At 63.2% G+C, this 23,951-nt stretch overlaps 1 protein-coding gene across 4 annotated transcripts in view; it reads right to left on the bottom strand.

Moving 5' to 3' along the window:
- Positions 1-12,948: 12,948 nt before the first annotated feature.
- RPTOR (regulatory associated protein of MTOR complex 1) overlaps positions 12,949-23,951 on the bottom strand; it is a 319,684-nt gene continuing 308,681 nt past the window's right edge. For 3 of the 4 annotated variants that reach the window (XM_064582472.1, XM_064582474.1, XM_064582473.1), the window contains 6 exons: positions 19,796-19,941; positions 18,249-18,376; positions 16,814-16,900; positions 15,811-15,927; positions 15,372-15,501; positions 12,949-14,774 (listed from right to left, as the gene is read on the bottom strand). In XM_064582472.1, the coding sequence (XP_064438542.1) occupies positions 14,706-14,774; positions 15,372-15,501; positions 15,811-15,927; positions 16,814-16,900; positions 18,249-18,376; positions 19,796-19,941 (677 nt within the window). In that variant the 3' untranslated portion in view covers positions 12,949-14,705. The remainder of the gene's footprint in view (positions 14,775-15,371; positions 15,502-15,810; positions 15,928-16,813; positions 16,901-18,248; positions 18,377-19,795; positions 19,942-23,951) is intronic. The other variant, XM_045888303.3, reaches the window with a different exon arrangement.

The following is a 23,951-nucleotide window of genomic DNA, read 5'->3' as shown; positions in this document are numbered from 1 at the left end:
CCGTACGTCGGCCCCGCCCCCTACGGCGGCCGCGCGGGGCCAGGCGCCGCAGAAAGCGAAGCGCGTGCGGGCGAGCGGCCGGCGGTCCACGGGTTCGAACCCGCCCCTGCAGGCCTCCGCGACCGTGGCGCGAGGACGCTGCCGGCCGGGCCTGCGCAGCCCTAAATGACGCACTTCGCGCGCCCTCCAGAAAGTCCCCCAGCTGTGCAGATGCAGACTCAATGTTCCAGGCTCCTGTTTAGGTGGGATCCTTGCAAGGTAACCGGTGGATAGCGTCCCTGGGCCGTCAGAAATCCTGCACCCGAGCCACTGCCCCGTGGCTGGTGCTGACCACAAAGTGCTGCGTTTAGTGATGTGATAGTCAACCTGCGGGCTTCCAGGTGTCTCCTGAGAGCTATGGGCCGCCCACCCAGCCCTGCGCCCCGGTGACTCTGGATCCACCTGGCCTGCGGCTCAGTGCCCGGACCTGCTCGGCATGGCCCATCTCCACTTCTGGTCCCGTGTGCCCTGGCAGAAGCCTCCAGCCCTGGGGGATGAGAGCCTGCACGGGGCTTTCAGGTGGGGAGCCACTCACACCTGCCGCCCTGGTTCCCACTGTGTGTCCTGGCCGTGAGTCCCTGGTTTGGAGGGCACACTGCCTCTCACAGGACAGCACCCAGCCCTGTTGGGTCACCCCAGCTGATCCTGTAACGGAGTCTGCAACGGGCCGGGCCACCGTCCTGACAGCCCAGTGGCTCGTGGGCAGTACGTGCCCGAGATGAGCAATCCCGGGGAATGAGCCCCTTGCCTCACCTCCTTCTGCAAAATGACCTCCTCGGTCAGAAGCGGTGTTGTGTGGGCACGGGCTGGCCGGCCTCCGGCGCACTCCGGTGCTGCTCTAGCGGAAAGCCTTGTAGGCGGGAAGAGAAATCCGTATCCAGAGGAAGTGTCTATGCAGGGAGGACAAGTCACTGCCTCATGATGGAAACATCCTATTAGCCAACCTGCTGTCAGGTGGCTGGCTGGTCCCCCCCAGGGAGCGGAGCTATTCCGGGGGCTCAGTGCTGTTGAGCGGCTGGGCACTCCGCAGTTGTTAGGGGGCAGGCGGGCCTTGGTTAGGGGAAGTCTGTGTTGCTGAGCCCATAGCCTCTATCCCAGCTGCCATGGCCACTTCGTGAGCACTGGGAGGCAGGGGAAAGCCGTTCAGGGTGGTGACTCACGTCAGGTTTTGGCCATAAGGCCTAGAGCTCCATTTCTGTTCCACGAGGCCAGCACTAGTCTAGGTGGCTGCCCATGTATTTCATTCTGGACACCCCGATTAGCCAGAGTCCCTGTGAGAGAGCACTCCGCGCAGCAGTGTGTCCCAGCCTCCTATTAGGGTAAGGTCCAGCCTTGGTTGGAGACAGCGTGGCCGCTGTGGGACCGTGCAGCCTGCCTGGGGCAAAGAAAGGTTCCAGCGGCTGAGAGCCAGAGCTGGTCTGCAGGAGAGGTATGTGAGGGCCATGGAAACTGCCCACCAGGGCTGAGAATCTTGCTGGGCATGGGACAGGCTGGAGGAGGTCCACCAGAAGCAGCCACAGGTGGAGGAGAAACTCACTGAAGAGCCTTCCCCTTGCTGGCCCGCAGGCAGTGCGCCGTAGGAAGAGAGAAGCAGCCTGAGACAGAAAGGGAGCCCCTTGCTCTCCCTGGCAGCCGCGTTGCTCCCGCACTCTGGCGAGGAAGCCCCATCAAGCTAGCCGGTGAAGGAGAAATGTCTGCGGGTCTGGCTCCCCCATCACGAGCGGCCAAAGAGAGAGCGAGTCCCCGGTCAGCCTTCACATACCGCAGTACCGATGCTCTGGGACTCCCAGGACCGGGTCATAAAAGGTGACACGGCCAGTGGAACTCACTTGGAACTCAGCCACCTAGTCGGCGGAGCCTAGTGGCCCGCAGCGCAGCCTGGGTGGAGAGGAACTGGCAGGCAGTGGCCCGTGCCAACCACGCGGCCACCGGCTTGCGCAGGGAGGTTTCTGTCCCCCGCTGGCGGGGCGACGCCAGCTAACGTTGCAGGGAGCAGGGATGCGCCTTTCCCGCGGACTCGGCCTAAACGGGAGATTCTTGAACTCGGCCCACGTGGTGGCTGGCTCCACAGCGACAGTGGACCGGAACGCTGGAGTAGGCAGGCGGGGGATTTGCAGTGTGTACTTGGAATCCTGCACGGCGGGGCCCATTCTGCCCTCTGTTTCGGGCCCCCAGTCCTGGAACTAGCTCGGGCTGGGGGCAGGTGAGAGGTCGGACTCTGTTAGGTGCTTGGCGTCAGATCTCTCCTCACCTGATCTGGATTATTTTCTCAATGATCAGTGTGAGCTTTCCTACAACGTCCATCTTGTTCAGGCCTAGGGGCGTCTGACCAGCTGCAAGTCCAAGACCAATGCCGAAGAGTCCGGCACTGTCCCTCGTGACCACTGCTCCCACAACCCTGTTCTCCTGACCCCTGGGCCTGCCCCCTAGGGTGCCCAGGGGAAATCAGCACCTCCACCATCATTCCTGACCCACAGAGGGCTTTTCAAGAACGTGAGGTCCTCACCATGGGCTTCCTCAGGGCCCCTGTCAAGGTGCTTTGGGGACACAGCAAGGGACCCAGTGAGTGGGCTGCACCTGGCACATTCACAGCGCGTCCTTATCTCCCTAAGCCCCTGGAGTCTCCCCTATGTATTACACCAAGGGATTTCTGGCAGCTCAGCTGTGCTGCGTTTAGTCCAAGTTTCCAGCAACAAAGGGGCAAAGTTTGGAGGAGGTCAAGGAAAGGCCCTCGCTGGTGAAAGCAAGAGGTGGGGCCCCGAGTGTCTGGAAAGAGCACCCATGTGGGCCCGCTGTGGCTCTCTGCTGTGAGTCAGCAAAATCTTGGTATTCTTGGGCTGGGGTCTGGAGGAGAATCGCCTCCCCGAGGCAAGTGACTGCCTCAGTGTGGTCCCCATGGGAGGGGCTGTCTCAGGGAGGAGGGTCCCCTGTGCTGGCGGGCCAGGCTTTATGGGCTTAGCCCCGCGGGCGGGGCAAGGTCCTACCACCCCGGGGTCTCCGTCCTCACTCCTCTCCGCGCTCCGATCTGGACCTGACGGGGTGGAGAACCCGCTGTCTGTGGGAATCCTGCCAGCCCCAGGATGAAGCTGGGGGAGTGGTTTCCAGATACAACGGTCCTGCCACAAGAAACCAGATCTTCTTTCATAGTAGTCCAACAGATTTTCCGATTTTCTGGTTCTACCCTGGAACTGAGAACTTAAAGCTTGTCGTCTTAAAAACGTCATATTCTCCGGGGAAGTCAGAAATCGCCAGCCCGCCCCATCGTTTCCCCAGAACGCTGCTTTGCAGCTGCTTCTCGGGCTCCCAGAACCGGGCTTTCAGGAAACACTTGCTGCCAGCGAGGCATAGACACGTGTCTTGACATAGCTCGCGGCGGCCACCCATCCCCTGTTCTTCACAGGCTGCGTGAGTCCGCTCGGGCTGCCGTGACAGATCGGCACAGACCGGGCGGCCGAAACAACAGAATCTCATTGTCTCTCAGTCTGGAGGCTGGAAGTCGAGGTGTGGGCAGGGAGAGTTCCTGTTGAGGCTCTGAGGGGGCCCCTGCTCCGGGCCTCTCCCAGCCGCTGAGTTAGGGTTAGGGTTAGGGTCAGCCTTTGCATCTGCACCTGCCCCCTTGTGTGCGTGTCTGTGTCCCGATTTTCCCTTTCCATAAGGTACCAGTCTTATTGCATCAGGGCCCATCCCAGTGACCTCATTTTATCTTAATTACCTCTGTAGAGACCCTACTTCCAAATTACATCCCATTCAGAGGAACCAGGGGTTCGGACCCACCACGCAATAATGAGATCATCACTTCCTGTAACCTATTGTGGATTTCTGCCTTTGAAGCTCTCTCCTGGAATGACCTGTGATACGAAGCACTGCATCACCCACCTTTGCTCGGGGCACCTCTCTGGGCATTTCAAGCCCAAAGTGTTTAATACAGAGAGTCAGCACTTCTAAACCACTGACAGGGTGGCAGGAATGAAGGTGGAGGGTCCCATCACTGGATCTTGGGGGGCACAGAGACTGCGGCTTGCGTGAAGTGCGTGCTCAGTGACCGCGGCCTCCAGCCCGGGGTGTGCTGCACCATCTCACCTGCCAAAGCCCCCCAGCTGGCCTGTGGCTGCCGGGGGTGGGGTGGCGGGGGGGCTCAGGAGAATCCTCCTGTGGGTGGAAAGTAGCCCAGAATCGCGATGTGACTTCCGGGGAAGGTGTCAATGGGGAGGTGGCGTTGGGGGTGGCCATTGCACGACGCGCAGACCCAGGGGACGTTGGTATGAAAACATGGCCCTTGTAGGGGGCCACCATCAGCAGGGCTGCTGGAGGCCTGGTAGGGTGCTGGCGGCCCCCATGGAGTGACCCCGGGCCTTCTGGTGCAGATGACATAAGCTGCACTTGAGACAACTGGGGAGCTGGCTGCGTGGGACCAGCGCGGGAAGCCATCTGCGACTTCTCCTCTGTCCACCTGCTCTCCATCCTCCGGTCCTGGCTCCCCGACAAGAGCTCTGATTGGCTTCCCTTCCGGGGCCAATCGGCCGTGGCCGTGGGGGGGAAGGGAGGCTGATTGGCTGAGCCTGGTGTCATGCCCGCAGCTGAGCCAATCCGCACACGGGAGGGCGGGGCCCACGGGAGGCGGGCGCTCCCACTCACGTGCGCTGAGCGGAGGGAATTTTCCTTCTCCGGATCCGCGACGCCGGCTGTCCCGCGACCGGCCTGCGTGGGGGCTGTGGGTCCGGCTCACCCCCGGCTCGGGCCAGGACACCCCGGCGGAGGCCGAGCTGGGGGCTGGCTGGTGGGGTACAGGTGCACTTCGGACACGGGGCCATGCGGTGTGTTAAGAGTTTTCAGGGGTCCTGGGGGTCAGACTAAGGAGGCACTGACAGAAACAGTGGCCGAGCCAAAGAACACCCTGGAAGAAGTCAGAAGAATCCGGGCAAATTTCCAGGGATTGGGTGTGAGCTCAGGAAATGTGTTGAAGACACCGGTGGGGGTGTTGGCCCCTACCCATTGCGTGGACACTGGAGCAGCCAGGGGGGTAGCCTGTAGGAACCCCCAGGGCAGACATCCTTGGGAGGGCTGGGGAAGGGAGGCAGCTCTGAGAGTTTGGGGTTGCAGGGGGTAGGCCCAGGAGAGACTGCAGGGAGGAGGCCCGAAAGGGACTGCAGGGGGAGGGCCAGGGGGGAGGGCCAGGAGGGACGGCAGGGAGGCTGGGGAGAGGCTGCAGGGGGGAGGCCCAGGAGGGGCTGCAGGGGGAGGGCCAGGGGAGGCTGCAGTGGGGAGGCCCAGGAGGAACTGCAGGGGGGAGGCTGGGGAGAGGCTGCGGAGGGAGGCCCAGTGCAGGCTGCAGGGGGAGGGCCAGGGGAGGCTGCAGTGGGGAGGCCCAGGAGGAACTGCAGGGGGGAGGCTGCGGAGAGGCTGCGGAGGGAGGCCCAGTGCAGGCTGCAGGGGGGAGGGCCAGGAGGAACTGCAGGGGGGAGGCTGGGGAGAGGCTGCGGAGGGAGGCCCAATGCAGGCTGCAGGGGGGAGGGCCAGGAGGGGCTGCAGGGGGAGGCCCAGGAGGAACTGCAGGGGGGAGGCTGGGGAGAGGCTGCGGAGGGAGGCCCAGTGCAGGCTGCAGCGGGGAGGGCCAGGAGGGGCTGCAGGGGGAGGGCCAGGGGAGGCTGCAGTGGGGAGGCCCAGGAGGAACTGCAGGGGGGAGGCTGCGGAGGGAGGCCCAGTGCAGGCTGCAGCGGGGAGGGCCAGGAGGGGCTGCAGGGGGAGGGCCAGGGGAGGCTGCAGTGGGGAGGCCCAGGAGGAACTGCAGGGGGGAGGCTGCGGAGGGAGGCCCAGTGCAGGCTGCAGCGGGGAGGGCCAGGAGGGGCTGCAGGGGGAGGGCCAGGGGAGGCTGCAGTGGGGAGGCCCAGGAGGAACTGCAGGGGGGAGGCTGGGGAGAGGCTGCGGAGGGAGGCCCAGTGCAGGCTGCAGGGGGGAGGGCCAGGAGGGGCTGCAGGGGGGAGGCTGGGGAGAGGCTGCGGAGGGAGGCCCAGTGCAGGCTGCAGGGGGAGGGCCAGGAGGGGCTGCAGGAGTGAGGCCCAGCAGAGGTTTGGAGACGGGAGTGGAGACACCGAACCGCAGCAGGTCAAGTGTGGAGACACATCCTTTAGGGCCTTGAGAGAGGAAGAGATGCGGGGCCGCAGGGGCATCCACTTCCTTCCTGGAAGCCTCGCGCGCGGCTGTGCCGGGCTGTGGTCGGGCAGCGGCGAGCCCCGCGGCGGCCACGCGGTGGCGCTGCAGGACAGCCTGGCGGCCACGCGGCACTGCCGACGCCTGGACGTGGCCGGCTCCCCGCGGAGGCCCCGTCCTGGGCACCTGCACCCAGCATCCCCGCGCCCCCCACCCCAGCACGTCAGCACGCGGCCCTTCACACCCCTGGGGGTCCTCCCAGGAAGGATGGAGAGCTTCCTGGACCGGGACGCTGTGCTCAGTCCGCCCGCCCGGGGGATGTCATCGTCTGTCCGCGCATCACCGGTTCACGTACTCCTTCAATCATCCATCTATCCGTCCACTCATTCGGTGCCCACCGCGTGCAGGCCTTGCTCTGGCTGCTGCCGTGGGTTTGCATCAGGCATGGGGTCTCGGGATGGCAGGCTGTCCTGGTGGGGGTGTGGCATCTGGTCTCAGGAGCACAGACACTGGGACAGTGAGGGGGTAGTGTGGGAGCGGGGACAGGGCCTCGGGCTCGTCTGATTCTGATCCTCTGCTCGTCGGAGCCTCCTGGCCCTACCTGGGGAAGGGCTGATCTCACCTGGATTCGTAAAGGTGGCTCAGCTGCTCCCCCGAGGGGGACGGGGTGGCGGTGGGAAATGGCCCTGGAGACCACGAGGGGCCGCCCTGGTGAGAGCAGGTGGGGGGGTGGAGGTGCTCATGAGAGAGGCATCCGGGACCAGCAGCTGGGGGGTAATCACGGCAGACACACACCGGTCTACACCAGTCCCTGTGAGGGGACACGGGGAAACAGCACAGAGGGACTGGTCGCCCGCCTGATGCGGAGCTGGACTCTGAGCCCCTGGCCTCAGTGGGGGAGGGGTGGGGGGTGACGGTGGCCTGGCCGGGGGCGTGGGGAGCAGACGGACACGTGCCTAGCAGCTGCTGCCTGGGGGGTGGCCCCAGGGGCTGGGTGCCGAGCTGCTCTGCTCAGGCAGCACCCACGTGCCGTGGTCTCAGGCCCAGGAAGGGCGTCTGGGAGTGGGGGAGTAGAGAAGGGGCCTGCAGGGGGGGGGGTGAGGGCTGGGCGGGGCTGTCCCTCAGCTGTGCCGCCGCAGGGACTGCAAGGGCCAACAGGGCCAGAAGCGCCCTTGGGTGTCCCCTCCACACGGTGCCAGCGCCGCCCTGAGTGCCCAGGGAATGTCCGGCACGTCTGAGACCAGGTCACAGAAGCCTGGGGGCCGTGTCCTGACGGCTGACGGCAGCCCCACAGAGGGGGCTCGGAGCCAGCAGCCCCCGGTGGCCGCTCAGCACCCTGACCCTCACAGCTGAGGCGCCGATGGGCTTGCGGTTAGTGGCTGGGCTGGGCTCTGTTCCGCGGCCGGGGGTAGCAGGTGCCCTGCCACGACCCGCCCCGAACTCGGCGCTCAGAGGCCGCCTAGCTGCCCGCCAGGGGTCTTAGGGCCCCTCGCAAGCTGGCCTCGCGGCTGTCGGTGGGAGGGCTCCCCACTGGGCTGCCCGATCGCCATGCTGCTTCCTCTAGAGCCGGTGATCCGAGGGCCTGGTGCCAGGGCTGCCGGCTTCGTGCCCCCAGCGGTCGCAGGGCCCTGAGATGCCTCCAGGTCCTTGTGTCCCCAGGTCCCAGGCTTATCAGCCCCACGAGTCCCTGCAGCCCCGCCCTCCCTCTTGACGTGCGCGGACCTAGGGGAGTTTCCTTTTCCCGCAAGCACAGTCCGGATTCAAACCCAGACCAGCCCAAAGCCCCGCTCCGGAGCCACGCTCTCCAGCCTCTCTTTGGGCATTTTATTGAGGTGACATTCACGTCACATACAACTCACTATTTTAAAGCGAACAATTCAGTGCATTTAGTGCCTTCACAAGATTGTGCAGCCACTACCTCTATGTAGTTCTAGAACATTCTCATCACCCCAGGAAAGCACTCCATGCCCCTTAAGTAATCACTCCCCACCCCCCTCCCCCAGCCCCTAGTAACCACTGGTCTTTCCGTTTCTGTGGATTTGCCGACCCCCGGATATTTCATAAAAGAAGAAGTATACAATATGTGGCCTTCTGTGTCTGTCCTCTTTCCACGTCCGTCCACGTTGTGGCAGGTGTCAGTACTTGCTTTTTAGAGCTGAGGAATAAATACTCCATTGTGTGGTGAGACCACATTTTGTTTATTCGTCCGTCAGTGGACGCCTGGGTTGTGTCCACCTTCAGCTGTGAATAGCGCGGCCAAGAACATGCGCGCGCTGTATGGCCTGTGCGTTCCTCTGGGTAAGTGGCTCGGAGGGGAGCCACCGAGGAACGTGCTAACGGTAGGCTGAGCGCCGCGCTGCACCGAGCATGAGGACCCCCTCCACCTCCCGGCCACACTAGCCACGTGCCGTCTTCGGGATTCTGGCCGATTCGTGTCCATTCCCGGGCTCTCCATCCTGCTCCCCTGGCCGGGCCGCCCACCCTCACCCCAGCACCGCCGTTTGGATCACCGTAGCTTTGTAGTTAAGTTTTGAAACACAGAAATGCAAATCCTCCAAGTTTTTCATTACTGTTCTGGCTATTTTGGGGGTCCTTGCAATTTCATATGCCTTTGAGGGTTGGCCTTCCCACTTCTGCAAAAAGGCGATGGGGGTTTTGGTAAGGATGAGATCGCCGTGGAGTGTGCCACCGATGTCCACTGGGCCCTCGTGCCCCTGTGTGCTGGGGCCAGCTCTGCCTTCCGCGACGTGTGTGGTCCTCGGCGTGTAAGTCTCCACCTCCTTTGTTAAATCTGTTCCAAGGTATTCTGCTCGTTTTGTAAATGGAATTGGCATCTTCATTTCCTTTTCGGGCTGCTCCTTGTTGGGGTGCCATTTGCCCCCAGTCCAGAAAGTTCTGGTACATAGCAAAAAAGAAAACCGCACATGGTGTCCGCTCTGTCCTCGGCTGTAGCTGTTGCTAGCCTCCGCCCCCCTTCCCTGGGGAGCCCGGGGTCCTGTGCGTGGCTGGGGCTCCCTCAGAGCCAGCTGGGTCGCTGGAAGGGCTTGGTCTGGGCCCTCCAGTTAGGAGAAAGCCGGGCTCAGAGCGAGTGTTGGGGGGTGGGCTGTCATGGTCCCCAGGGCCCCTCTCCTGCGGGGCAGGACCACGGCACAGTGCTGGGGACAAGCTCTGGGCCTGGCTCCTACTGGTCTCCCCCCAGCCCCTTCCCACCATGGTCGGGGTCCACTCTGGGAGGCCCCAGTCTTGACTCCCACGTGGAGGGGTACAGCACCGGCCGGCTCTGCTGCCCACCCAGATCAGTGCTCCATTCTGGGGTGGTGGCTTGTCCCCCTTAATGCTCCTCTTTCAAAACTCCTTCTACACAGTGGGCAGCGCCTGGGTTGGTTCATCTGCATCCTTGGCCGCCTGTCCTGTTAGGTCTGGTGCTGCCGACCAGCTGGACAGTCCTCCCTGGAAGTCCCTTGGGCTGAGGCTCTTGGGTGAAGCCTCCTCACTCCCTGCCTCTCCCAGCGCTGGGGTGCGGGGGGAAGAGATGGGAGATGGGCCTCTGCCTCCCGACCCCTTGTGCCCCGCTCCATGTGCCATGCTGTGGGGCCAAGCAGTCTGCTCATTGGTACAGGTGGGTGGCTGCGGTGACCCTGGCTCCCTCCGTGGCTTCGTTCCAGTGGGGGCCTGGCAGGCGGGGGCCGTGGGGGCTGCCCTAACCCAGGATGTTCCGGCTGGACAGGTGGGTGGGGAGCGCAGCGCTCGCCCTTGGTCCTGTCTCGGAGACATGAAGCCCACCCCTCACGAGTGGGTGAAGGCCCCGTCCGTCCAGGTGGAATGAAGGGGCTGTAATTGATTTCCTCCTCTTCTTTTTTTTTTTTTAAAGATTTATTTATTTGAGAGAGCGAGAATGAGAGAGAGAGTACATGAGAGAGGGGAGGGTTAGAGGGAGAAGCAGGCTCCCCGCTGAGCAGGGAGCCCAATGCGGGACTCGATCCTGGGGCTCCAGGATCATGACCTGAGCCGGAGGCAGTCGCTTAACCGACTGAGCCACCCAGGCGCCCTGATTTCCTCTTCTAGCCGCTGCTGCTGAGGAGGAGAAATTGAGAGAAACGGAGAGAAGGTCGCAAGTACCGCCCGGAAACCAGTTAGCTGAGGGCCTGACAACAGACAGTCGCTGAAACTCTCTCCGCAGCTCCCTCCTAAACCCTGAGGCCGGGCCACCCGCCAGGCGCGGGCAGGGCTGGCGAAGGGTCTCCCGCCCCCTCCAGGAGAAGGAGCTGATGGCCCCAGTTCCTAGTAAAGCCCTGAGGTCAAGCCCCTGGTTAAAAACTCGGAGAAGGATGGGTCCATGGAGGCTGCCCCCCTGCTCGCTGGGAATCGTAGGCGGGATGGGCTGCCCCCCCCCCCCCCCGCCCGCCCAGTAATTAATCCCCAAACCAGCTCTTCCCACACTCTCTACCGGGCCTTCCGTCCTGAGACTGAATGACCAGTGCACGCAGGTGTGCCCGCACACGTATGCACCCCGTGTCCCCGCGGTCACCCGGGGAGCGCGGGTCTGCTGTAGGGGCCTCTGCACCTCCCTGAGGATGAGGACAGCCTAGGGGATGCTCCCCAGAAATCTGACCCAGGACAGAGCTTTGGGCCACAGCTGCCCCGCGCGGTGGCTCCAGGTGGCCCAGCAGGACGACCCCACGAGACGCCACTCCCCGAGGAGGCTGCCGTCCCCTCCCTCGGGGCGTCGCGGCGCAGCGGGCCTGGGCCTGGGGCTGCAGGGGGGGCGGGGAACGAGTCGCCTGGCGGGCCCCGCGTGGCCAACTCCCGCCGCGCATCCATCTTTCATTCTTAGGAGCGTCGGGTTTGCACTCAAGTCCTGGCGACGGAAAAACCGATGTTGACAGAAAATATTACTTTCTCTGCGGAAGCACGGGCGTGGGGAGGCTGGGTATATTTCTTGCAGAAAACAAACGTCGCCCGGTCAGGAGCTGCAGCGCTCAGAGCCCCAGGTTTCCATGGCGACGGCCGCCCTCCCCACCTGCGACGGGAGCGGAACAGGTGCTGCGCTCGGGGTTCGGCCTCTGCCCCGCGCGGCCTCCCCGGGGCTGATGCCCCCCCACCCCTTTCCCCCACCGAGGGCAGGACAGACGCTTTCCTTCCCATTCCGGCAGCCACCCACCTCCTCTTGGCAGAGGGTCCCTTGCATTTGGGGGCTTTGCTTGATGGGGGTCTTTGACCCGAGGCTTGCAGACAGAGGGAGTGGTCGGCGGACTAAAGCCCCTGAAGGATGTCCGCGTCCTACCCTGGGGGCCGTGACTCTGGGGAACAGGGGCTAAGGGGATGTTGCAGGTGGCCCTGAGGCCAGGCCGAGGCTGCCTGTGACGCGGGAGATTGTCCCCCAGGGTCCTTAAAAGCGGAAGAGGGGGCAGAGAGCGTCAGAATCATGTGACCCGAGAAGCTCCTGGAGCCGGGGATGCGGCAGATCCTGGAAGCTGGGAAAGGCGGGAAAATGGAATGCCCCCGGGGCCTGTGGGGAACCCAGGAGCGTTTGCGGCCGTGGGGGTCTGCTGCAGCAGCCACGGGGGCTCGCACAGGGGTGTCATCAATCTGGGGGACCCTCAGTGCGGTTCCCAGGGCCTGGACGCCTTCTTTCCCAACTGCCCCTTGCTGCGGCCCCCGAGGACCCTGTCCGGAGCCCCCTGAGCCCACTCCTGTCGTCGCTGCCGCCCAGGTGCCCCTGCTGCTGGGGTGTGAGCATTCCCTCCAGAACAAGGACCCACACGGGGCCCCCAGAACCTCTCACCCCGGCAGAACCAACCAGCGCTTCCTGGGCAGTGATTTCTCCAGGAAGCCGGCCAGCCCCTCCCAGGGGGGCCCACAGCGGGCAGCGACGGTGACCTTGCGTCCTGGGAGCCACGTGGCCCCGTTTGCGGTGGCCGCCGCGTGACCTGAGTGCACCGGCGCCTCCTCTCGCTGCACCCCGGTGCGCCCAAACCTCCCCATCGCCCCCCGCCTGGAGCTGGTGTGCGTAACTCACCGGACCTGGGCTGCACCCCTGCCCCACGCAGCAGCCCCACCCTTGGTGGAGTGAAGGTCTCAAAGGGGCCTCAGTGTGAGGATGTCTGGGTCGCGACCCCAGTTGTGCCACCACCCAATGGACGTGGCTTTGGGCGAGTTACTTAATTCCCAGCCCCCACTTCCTGCCACAGGGGTGACAAGAACCTGTCCGCAAGCGGCGTCCAGGAAGCCACCCCCATGGAAGGATCGGGGACCCTGCATGACCCACTCGCGCTGCAGCCCGCCGACTCGCGTCTTCACAGGCCGGAGAGGGTCGGGCGGGCGGTGGGGCTTCGCGGGGGTGACGCCCACGTGGAAGGCAACCCCGGGCCGCCGGGTGGGCCACGTCATCATGGGGCAGGCCGGCCGGGGTCGGAGAGGACGGGGAGGCGGACTTGGCCCCGGAGGCTCCAGAAGGAACCGGGGCGGCAGCCCGCGCCCTCTGCGAGAGGCCCCAACCCGGCCACACCCACCAGCCCCGCCCCATCAGGAAAGGCCCCGCCCTCGACCCCGGCCCCCAACCGCCCCCCAAATGTCCCGCCCCGGCCACACCCACCAGCCCCGCCCCGACTACACCCCAGCCCCGCCCTCGACCCTGGCCCCCCACCGCCCCCCAAATGTCCCGCCCCGGCCACACCCACCAACCCCGCCCCCATCAAAGGCCCCGCCCCCGCCCCGCCCCCGCCCCGCCCCGCGCCCCCCAAAGCTACCAGGCTGCAGACAGACCACCTCTGCACTTGTTTATTGTCATGAACAGTTGCCGTTTGCTCTCACTTTCACTCCGCAATTCTCATTTGGTAAAATAAATAGAGATAAACGAACCTTCAGGGCGTGCTCTGTGAAGCCCCGGTTAACTCCATGATTGGATTTTCGCGTCGGACCCGGGAAGACCCAGCCGGCCGCCGCGCGCGCGGTCCCGTGTCCGCACAGACGGCCCCGCTCCGCGGCCTGCAGTCCGCTGCTCCCGACCCACCCGGTGGGCCAGCTGCGGGGCGCGGACAGGGGCCAGGTGTCGGCAGCCCGGGAGCCCGTGCGGACCCCGTCCCGGAGCCGGCTCCCGGGGCGCACGGGCGTCCCCCCGGCCGCAGAGCCCGGTGCTGCCCGGTCCCCGGGGACACGGCCCTGGCGGAGGCAGAGCGCCGGCCGCAGCACGAGGGGACTCACATTCCCACTATTATGGCCTCGCAGTGGCAGAATTAGTTAAGCCAGCTCACTCCTCTATGTGAATAATCTTGATTCCCAAGGAAAATGGAAAAAATGCTTTTCAGAATATCATCATTGTGGTTTTGTTTTACAAGCGCTGTTTGTAATTGCTTAGCACGTTCTCTGCTGTCCGTCCTGGGGCTACACCGTCCCCGTGGCTCCGAGGTCGTGCACCTACACGTGAAGACACACGCACACCTGTGTGCAGACATGCAGACGCCCTGACCCATGCCAAAGCAATCACCAAGAAACTCCTGCGTCACTCGCTGCAAGACACAAACTTCTGCCGAGCCAGCGAGTGGCGGGAAGAATGGGCCACCGCTGACCCACGACGCCCGCTGCGCTCCAGCCGCCCCTGCACTGTGCGTGTGATGCCTGTGCTGGCCAGGAGGCCGCAGGCCGCACAAGTGTGTGCTCACATGTGGGCTCGGGAGCGCACACCCCGGGCCTTGCACCGCGTGTACACCCGTGTGGGAGGCCACAGGCCTCGTGGCTGTCACTGCACCTGCCTGGGAACAGCAGCACTTGAGAGAAACAGGCCCTGTGGCCCAAGGTGGTGGCGGAATGGCCAAGGACCTGCCTCACCTGTCCAAAGCCACCGGCCCCTCCTGCTAGCGGGTCTGTGATGAGAGGGGCCTGTGCCGGGAAGGTGGGCTGCGTGGTGGAGGGGCACTGCCAGTCCTCGCACCCTCTGGCCACGAAGGCCCCTAGTGGGCAAGGACTGGCGGTTGGCGAGGGGGCTTGGGCTGTCTCCTTCTACATGTGCCGGCTCTGTCTCTTGAACTCCCCCCGCCCCCAGCCTGGAAATGCCCCAGGAGCGTGTGCGCAGAAAACGGCCTGGGCTAGCTTGCAGCCAGGGGGATGCAGCCCAGGCTGGCTCATGGCCAGGCAGTGGCCCAGAGACCCACGTTGAGCCTAGCGCTCCCGTCCGCCAGGGTGGCTGAGCCCTGGGGAGATGGCTTCTGTCTCAGAGCTTTTGTGGAGCCAATGCTCGGGTCCCTTGCAAAATAGAACGAGTGTGTTTCCCCCTTTAAAAATCTCAGAAGCAAAACAGGACGGGAAGGGTGCTGGGATGTCTGCGACTGTCCTTGGGCTGTCACACGGCAGGACTCCACCAGAGGCCCCTTCCCTGGGCTCCTGGGCGTGACAGCGACCACAGACGGACAGACAGACAGCGAGGGGCCTCCTGGAGCCCTCGGCAGCAGGTCAGGACCAGTGTTGAGGGTGTTGCGGTGGATCCACTATGTACAGGGAGGCCTGGCGGGGAGGGGAGCCCGCTATCTGGCGCGCTTCTCCACCGAGTACACAGAGATGTAGTAGTCGTTGCTGCCCACGGCCAGGTGAGGCTGCAGAGGAGAGCAGGGCAGGTGAGCAGGCAGGAGGGTGGGGAGGGCGCCCTGCGGCTTCCTCATCCCCACTCTGCTGTGGCTCTCAGCAGAGGCCCCACAGCCCGCCACGGGGACACGGGGGCTCCCACAGCTCCGTGCAGGGATGGTCTGGGACCCCAGTGCCACGTGTCCGGGCTGAGAGCCCCGTGCTGCATGGGGGCCTCTGGCGTAGCCCACAGACGCGTGGAGCGGCCGTAAGGGATGGCTGCCCCTCCCCGGGGAGCACAGGCTGGACGAGGACACCTCAGCACCCTCTTCACTGCACGGCTTCTCCAGGGGCGGCACCAGGGCAGCGGCCAGGGATGATAGGAAAAGGGGGGCTGTCTCATGTCTGTGCAGCCCACGACTCCCTGCCTGATGGGGGAATCTGGTGCTGTTTTTGGAGGTAGCTTGGGGGCCGTGACCCTTGGAGACCCTAGGACCTGACAAGATCTTGTTTCATGCCATTCTTGGACACGGGGAGGGAGAAGCCCAGGGCGGCCTGGCTGTGGTCCCCCCGACCCCTCTGAGCCCCCCTGCATCCCCCCTGCGCCCCAGGGGTGGGGAGACACAGACCCAGTGCGGGTGGAAGGCCAGGCAGCTGATGGCCCCGACGCGCTGGCCCATAAACCCGTCATAGTACTTGATGTGGTTGATGAGCTCCCCGTTCCCGCTGTAGATGGCCGTGAACTGGTTCATGGAGCCGCTGCACATAGAAGGTCTGGCGTGAGCCTTCCCGCGGGGGTGGAAGAGTGCCGGGGGCGGCAGGTGCGTCCACAGGGAGAGGTGGCCCCCCTTTCCTCTCACACGGGCACCGTCCCAGACACGGGGCTAGCCTGCCCGCCCGTCACCCAGGCACAAGGGGCCCCACATTTACGTGGCTCTAAAGAGCTCTCCTTCCCAGGCCACGGGGGATAGCACCCGTTGTTTACGCGGAGACCCGAGGCGACTCTGGGTGCTCTGAGACGGTCGGGTCAGGAAAGGCCCCTCATTTTCTCTTAGGGTTGGCACCTACCAGGCGATCAGGTTTGCCTGGGGGTGGATGTCAAGGGCCGTGAGCCCCTTCACGATCTGAAGGACGTTCACAGACTCCGGCATTCGAGGGTCGAAGAAGCGCACGTCCCCGTTGACACTGCCGGGGAAGGGTCACCGCTGGTGAGGCTGGGGCGTGCCGGCCTCTCGGGGCCGGCCGCGTGCAGTCCGGGGCCACGTGCACACGCGCCGCTCAAGGCCAAGGCCGGCTGGCCCGAGTGCCCAGTAAGGCCCCCGAGGCATGGCCGGCGCCCACCCCACTGGCCCCAGCAACCAGGACCAGCACCCCGGACTCCTCCCCAGAGCCAGCAAAGGCCCTGCCTCCAAGGAGTGAAGCAGCAGGAAGCAAAGACACAGGGGAGGATGTGAGTTATTGGTTTCATTTCCAGTTCTGGAGATTAGATTTTGCACAGCCAGGGATGTAGTTACAGGATGGTAGGGAGGGGAGGCGGGGAGGCCAGGAGGCCCGATGTCACCCCTTTCCTGCCACCTTTCCTGCCCTTGGTCTCTAGTGGGTGTCGTTCTAAGAGCTATGTTCTGTTTTTATACTACAAATAAGGGAGAAAGCATCTCTTTGAAGAAATGGTGGCTTTGTGACCGTAAATTACATTTTGCTGCCCCTTTAACGGGCAAATAAATATTCGCTGCTCTCAGCACGGGATTTACTGGGCAGCAGAAATGGATTTATGGGCAGACGATTACTCCATGCAGTGATCCCACAGCAAAGGGCCGGAAGATGCCCACCCCCCTCCCGTGTACACCCTGCCGGCCGCCACCGAGCCAGCCTCCTGCTGCCCTCGGGCGAGGCTCTCCAGCAGGAGGCCTGATGTGTCCCTGCCCTCCCACCGGCCCTGACCTTTCTGGCCAGTCCCAGAGCGGAGATTAATTACAGCCCGGAAATGCTGTCCTTTCCCGGCCGTTTAAATACCAAGGAGAAAATAATGTTTTTACAGCAAAATGTCTCATGAATATTCCGTGCTCATTACCTCACGCTCATGATGTGGCCCTCGGGGTGCTTCTGGAGGTAGGCCTTCACCACCCAGGCTGTGTGCTCCCGGTAGGTCATGACGCGGCTGCAGGGGGCGGGGGGAGGATGGGGTCAGAGCCCAGAGGGCCGGCCGCTGCGGGGGAGGGGACAGCAGGCTGGCCAACGGTGCACACAGCCGGGAGCAGGAACTAAGACGCCGACGGTGTGACTTCATTTTGAGCGTTCACTTAAAGCCGTCAGGGTCTGCTCTGTCTGGGGGTCGGCGGCCGCCACGCACTGTTCGCCGTGATGTTGGGATGCGGTCGGGGCCCCTGGGAGCCCCCCAGACGGGGCTCCACCCCGTGCAGCTCCCATCCCACGACTCTGAGGGTCAGGAATGAGAACCCCAACCGAGGAGCTGCTGAAACGGAGACCCCCGGCACGGAAGACCCACGCCACACACAGCAAGCCACGAGTCACCACTGGGGAGCGTGGGTGCCCAGTGTCACTGCCCTCAGTGCCAGGAAGAGACCCCAGCGGTACCCTCAGGGCCGCCCCATGACCCTCGGCTCTCTCGGAGCTGATCTGCGACTTGACTGCCTGCTCAGGGTAGCTTTTTAAAACGACGGCTTGATGGAGATTCATCTCACCCTTTCAGAGCGCGTCGTGAGTGCGTTTCAGTGTGCTCACCGCCGTGTGAGGGTATTTCCGCCAGCCCAGAAAGAAACCCCACTCCCCACCCTCACAGTGGCGGCTTTCTGGGGGTGCTGCCCATTCTCTGTGCGGATCCTTCCGCAGAGAACCCGCCGGGCGAGTGTGGGCCCACCTGGCGCCGGTCTAGCCTCGGGTCTGTACCGGGAGACCCCACCCGACATGGCCCGGCACCGGGGCCTCTGCAGCAACCAGCCCGTCCAGCGGCTCGTCCCACGGGGTTCCTTCAGCCCCACGGTCACATACCTGCCCACCTGCCCCCCCACCCCTGAAGGCCAGGCTTGATTTTCCGGGACAAGGCAGGTGTTAATAAGCACATCGCTCCAGGGGCCCCGGGAGACTGTGCTGTCATCTACCAGCCATGGGGCTCAGGTGAGTGACCACCAGCTGGACCTCAGCTCCTCACCTGCCCACAGGTAACAGCACTTGCCCCCTAGTGCCTGGCCCCGCCTGGCCCCTGGCCAAGGACTTGCCCCCCAGAGCCTGGAACAGCCATGACACGCACGTCGCTCAGCGCTGCGTGAAGCCCACGCGGGCACTCCCCGACACCGTCTCCTTGGCTGTCCTGCATGCTCAGGAGGGACAAGGAGCTCAGGGAGGGCAGTACTTTGCCAGCCCCCTGCCCTGCTGGCTTTCCCTTCCACGTGCCGTGGGAATGTGGCCTCGGTGGGGGGTGCCCAGTGGGCTTTGGGAGGCTCCCTGTGTCTGGAGGGTGCTGGTGCTGGGGGGAGGGTGTGGATTACCATTCGCTGAGCGCCATCCTCCGGTCGTAGACGCGGATGGAGCCGTCCCCGAGGCCAGCCACGATGAGGGAGCGGTGGGAGTCACAGGACAGGCTTGTCACACAGCTGTCAGCGCCTGTGGGGATGTCCTGGGGCCGGGCACAGGGACTGTGGTGAGGCCCCCCCACAGCGGCCGGGCACGCCATCACCCCTGGCCCGGGACCCCTGCCTTCTCCACCAAGGAAGGCTTTGAAGGCCCAGGGAACCCGAGGGACCCGCAGGGGACCCGAGTGAGTCAGGCCCACACCCGCCCGAGAGCTGGTCCCCTGTCCCTAGGGCCGCAGCCAGCACACAACTCTGGGAACCGGCTTTTGGTGCCAATTAAACTTTCCAGTGTCTCCCTCTTTCCTAAAAAGGAAGACGAAGCACATTTTGGTAGGGACGGATCCTCCTAATTAGTTCAGGAAAGGGTCTAGGGAGTTCTGCCTCCCTAAGCCGCCGCCTCACCGCTCGTCCTGGCGGCCGTAAATGCCGTGGAAGGGCAGGGGTGACGAATGCCTGGCAGGAAAGAGCAGGAGACCAAAGGGGCCACAAGAGGGAAAGTGCTTTCCCCTTGTCAGGGGTTTGCTGCTATTGGGTTCACAGGGAAGAAATCCAACACTAACGGAATCCGATCCGTGTAAGAGGCAACAAGATGAGGGGCCGCAGCTGCACCTCTGGGACTCCCCACCTGCTCAGAGGACTTGCAGGTGGGAGGGGGCCGGAGACAAGCCCCTGGTGGCTGAGCTGAAGACAAGTTCTGGGGGCACGGACTCCCGAGTAAGGGCTGCGAGCACTGGGTGTCCACGCTGCACTGGAGGGCTGCAGGGAATGGCTAGTCCCGGGCCCCAGAAAGGATGTGTGACGGAAGCTGACTGTACCATTGCAGGACCTGAGCACAGGGCAGAGGGAGGTCACTTCTGCCCGGGGGCGGCAGCTTGGACAACCGTGCCCCGGCCTCACTTCGGCTCCCTGTCCCCAGCCCTTCTAGTTCGACCCAGAGCCCGCTCTCCTCTGCCGGGCACCCATGTGACTGAGGGCTTGGCGGGAGGCCCAGGGCTGGGCTGGGGAGCTCCCGGACCTCAAGCCACAGCCAGCACCACCACCCCAAATCTCCGAGGCCCTGAGCTGTCTGCAGGCCTACTGCCCCTTCCAGGATGCCTCTGTCAAAACCAATTCTCTCCTCACTCTGTTGATTAAAAATGGAAATAAGAGACGCTTTAAGAAGCATGCAGTCAAGTAATTCACCATTCCAATTTAAGATGTTTTCACCCTGCTGCTTTCTGATATTCCCTGATTTACATGGATAAAATAATTTTGGGAAATAATTAGGGTTCGCATCGGCTTAATCACGTTGCGATGCAGGATCAAAGTGTCACGATAAATGGGCATCTAGAGGTAATGAACTTCCGACAGTGTGGAGGCCGCACACTCCCTCCCTGGTGTGACCCCGACTCTTGCTTCTCTCTGACAAGGCCTGTTTGGTGGGGGGAGCAGAGCTGGGGGGCCTGGCGGGGTGTTGCAGTTACCTGCACTTTCATCTCACGGTCTGTGTCCCAGATCCGGACGATCCGCACGTCCCCTGAGCTCATGAGGAGGCCGGTCTCCTGCTCCCAGTCCACCACCATCCCGGCTCCTGGAGAGACATAGACCGCTCCGGCGTCACCGCGGGAGCCTGTCCCAGGCAGCCACTCAGCACCAAGGAGCGCCACACCACCCACAGCCACGGCCAGGTGCCCAACCCCACAGGAGCTCCAGGTTCCCAGTCTGGGTCAGGGCAGCAATTTGGGAGTCTTCCCCGGATCCCTGCTCTGCCCAGGCATCTGCTGGCGGGCAGTACCATCCTAGGACTGTTCAACATGCCCGTTTTCTAAAACATCTGGGCACAGCAGGCAGCCCTGCAACTTCAGAGTGGGCATGGCGATGCTTCTCTTGGCCACATCAAGGCTCAAGCATGCGGTTTCTCGGGGCTGACCAGGAGCTCTGCAGAGGCCGAGCAGACTGCGCCGGGTGTGAGGTCCATGCTGGGACTGCATGGGGAGGCCAGTGACTGCAGCATTCCTAAAGGTGGCATTAAAACCTCACGGGAGGGACTCTGTTTAAAACAACGTTACGTTTTAAACATACAGGAGAGATCCCGTACCCACCACCCGGATCTAACAGTGGCGGGCATTTCCCCCTTTTCGTTCTTTTGAAAAGAAGCAAGATTTTAGACCAGCAAAAGCCTCACTTGCCCACTCTGATCCTGGCCGAACCGTCCCCAGGCCTTGGGCATCTTCCCAAGCTGGGCCGTGCGCATCCCCCATCCAGGCGCACCTGTCCACACACCAGGACGGCTTCCGCTAACGCCACCAATTTCACACGGGGCGTATTTCCTAGGAACCGCGTTCCCCTTCCAGGTCACGTTGTGTGGACTCATCCTGCCCAGCAGGTTGGGGTCTGCTTGACCCAGTTATTTATGTGTTCCCTGACTCCACAAACCGCAGCTACAGCAGCAACTTGTGCACTTGGAAGGAGGCTCCCGGCGGGAGGGGCCACATCTACAGCCGTGGCAGAGACCCACGCAGTGGGTCCCACCGGACCCCGTGGTCATTGGCGTTCACGATATTCTTCCTCCACCAGACGCATGCGCTGCAACCTGCATCGTGACACCAGGATCTCTTTCTGTTCTGCCACTTACGTGATGACCTCGTTTGTGTGTTTCTTCAGTCACACTTGTCAAACTCATTTCTGCTGCTCCATGCTGCGGCCCCGCAGCCCCCATGTCCCTGGGCACCCTGTTCTGGAGCCCGTAATGCCTCGTTCTCTTCCAATGTGTCCTTTTAGGGCGGTGGACCTCCCTCCAGGCCCCAATCTCCCTTCCAACCCTGGGCTACCCGCCAGGTACCCCCACCAGCAGCGCTGGGGGCGCGAGCCGGGCCCAGACCCTGGACAGACTTCTAAGCACAGACAACTCGGCTTAGCCATGGCAGTCTTCTGAGCACCACTCTCTGCAGGGAGACACTGAATTAGTGGGCACAGGGTTTCCTTCTGGCAGATGAGAATGTTCTGGAACTAGCTGGGTGGGGGTCGCACATTGTGACTGCACTAAATGCCACTGAATTGAACACTTTACAATGGTTAATTTTATGTTATGTGAAGTTTACCTCAATAATAATCCCCCCCCAAAAAGAAAGGAAGAGAATAAAAGAAAGACCAGCACGAAGCCTCAATCCAGCTCAAGTGTTTGCTCTTCTTGACCAGTCACCTGCCTGGATGCGGAGGCAGGGCCCCCGGCCCGGTCCCTACTGGCCACTCTGTGCCAGGACATGACCCCCCAGGCCAGAGGGACATACCGAGGGTCCGGGCATGGCCAGCGGTTGAGGGGCGGGGGTGACTGTGCAGGAAGCTCTCTGACCCAGGAGGGGGGTGGTGGGTGGGTGCCAAGGGCCCCCATCCCAGGGGAAGGAGTGTCTGAAGCCCTATTGTTTCAGACCCCATGTTTACTGGACTTGATGTATTTGGTAACAATGAGGATGGAGAGCGTGACTTCTGACCCGGGCCCTTTGGCGGCTCATGTCAGTCATGTGCCACCTCTGGAATCAAAACCCAAAGTAGTGCCAGGGGGTGGTCCACAAGCATCACTCAAAACCGGCTGCAACCCTTCAGGAACCAGTTGAGAGACCCTGAGAGTGGCCCTGGGCTAGCACCCGCTGGGACGCCCAGGCGGCCTGCCCCAGCCAGTGTCCCAGGGAGGGAAATGGACCCCTGTCTGTCTGTGAGCCTTCTGTCTGGAGCCCCTCACATAAGGGGGACCGGATGCCCTCACGCACATGATGAAGGATGGATGGCCTGGCATCATGGGGCAGGGACGGCCCATACAGCTGGGCACTGCACAGCCTCGTATGGTGGGGGAGGGACAGCGTTCTATGATGGGGAATGGACAGGACTCAAAGGGAAGCTTGTTCAAGGCCCCGAAGACCCACATCTACATGGGGGTGGAAGGTCGGGTGGGACCTGGGAGAATGACGAAGCTGGACGGGCACGAGTTGGCTACATGGGGCGGGTAGTTATGTCCATCTGTCTGTGTCCAACTGGCCTCAGGCAAACCTACACGCTCTCAGGCCCCCAAGTCAAGGTGGGGCCTGGGTGTTCTGCAACGGCTCCAGCTGCAAGAAGCATTCTTTGTAAAATGGGTAAAACTGAAAGTCATTTGCTTTGTATAGACTCTGAGGGTTTTTAAAGAATACGCAAATTCCCAACTCTGAAAGCGCTGTGGTCGGACCACGGGCCCCGGACGTCAGCCTGTGGGCCGTGGCCTCGGGGGAGCACGGCGGGTTGGTGCCGGGCTGCGTCTGCACCCACCTGACGGTGGCGCTCCCAGCCTGTCCCGGTGGCAGACCAGCCGCAGAGCACATAGGCCCCCGAGGAGTGGATGTGCGGGGTGGCCGTCGGCACAGAGCCCGCACCGCCTGCGTGCTCAGACATCCTCGGCCGTCCTCCTGGTGCTCGGCAGCAGCCCCGCGGGCCACTTAGGAGGCGTGTAGTCATTGAGCGTGTAGGCCAGATGGCATCTGGACCAGTGCCAACGTCTCAGCGCCACAGTCTGGGGTCACGGGGACAAGCGGAGAGGGTCCGGGGTGGGCTGGGTGACCCAAGGACGTGAGGCAGGAGTCGCAGCTGTGCCCCGCGCCGGGGGTGAGCGAAGCGGGTCTGCCCTGTTTTGTTCTGGACGGCCGACCCAGGCCCGAGCCAAGGGGTGGAGGGCAGCTTCCTTCCTGGTGGATTCACGAGGTGCTTCGGAGCCAGAGGGAGCCCGCCCGGGTCAGGGCCCACTCTAACGCTCTTGTTCCAACTTAATCGCCTCTCTGAAGGCCCTCTCAGGTCAGCGAGCTGGGTGCTGACACGCCAGGCCTCAGCATCTCCATCTGGCGCAGCGGCTCTGGGAGCGTGCGCGGAGGCAGGGGGTGGCGTGTAAACCCTAGCCTGGGATGCCAAGCTGGTTCTGCTTGGAAGTAGCGGGGAGCAAGCGCTGCAGTCAGTGGACTAGAAAGCTGTCTGTGTGCTGCAGACGGCTGGGTTTTCCTGAGTCCTGTGCACTGGGTCGGGGAGGCAGATGCCTTGCACGTGCAGACGAGTCTGACCCCAGATAGGACATACAAGTGCCCAAAAGGTGGTGAAAGCGATATTCTCTGACCCTGTGACTCTGAGACACACAGGGACAGCCCCGGACGTGGAGCTCCCAGCGGCCAGGAAAGCCACTGCCCCTCAACGTCGGTTTCCTGATCTGAAACACAGGCATGCGGCGGTCCTATCCCAGAGGAGGGCCCCAGAGTATGGACGGGATAGCTATGAGCCCCAGAGTCTCCTGCATGGGATGCTTCCTACACGGGGGTCCAAGGACCCTCAACCAGCAGGCGGAGGTCATACCCTTGGGGCCCAGGAACCCTCGGCCAGCCTGCAGGGCGCTTGCCCTCGGGGCCCAGGGACCCTCAGCCGGGCCTGAGGGCACGTCCCCTCGGGGCCCAGGGACCCTCGGCCAGCCTGCAGGGCACATCTTTCCACCAACCCCATTGCAGTCGAGCACCTAAACTCAGACTGATTTGGTAACTTTCACAGAAGCAAATGAGAGGAACGTGAGGTGGAGTCAGGACCCCAAATGAGGCCCACCCTATATTACAGCCTGGTTCTTTTTGTGGGGCCACA

Source organism: Mirounga angustirostris, unplaced genomic scaffold (assembly GCF_029215605.1).
Source record: "Mirounga angustirostris isolate CCGP_5_RB_7025 unplaced genomic scaffold, mMirAng1.0.hap1 SCAF_17, whole genome shotgun sequence".
Taxonomy (NCBI): Eukaryota; Metazoa; Chordata; class Mammalia; order Carnivora; family Phocidae; genus Mirounga; species Mirounga angustirostris.
This window is presented reverse-complemented; position numbering and strand designations above follow the sequence as displayed.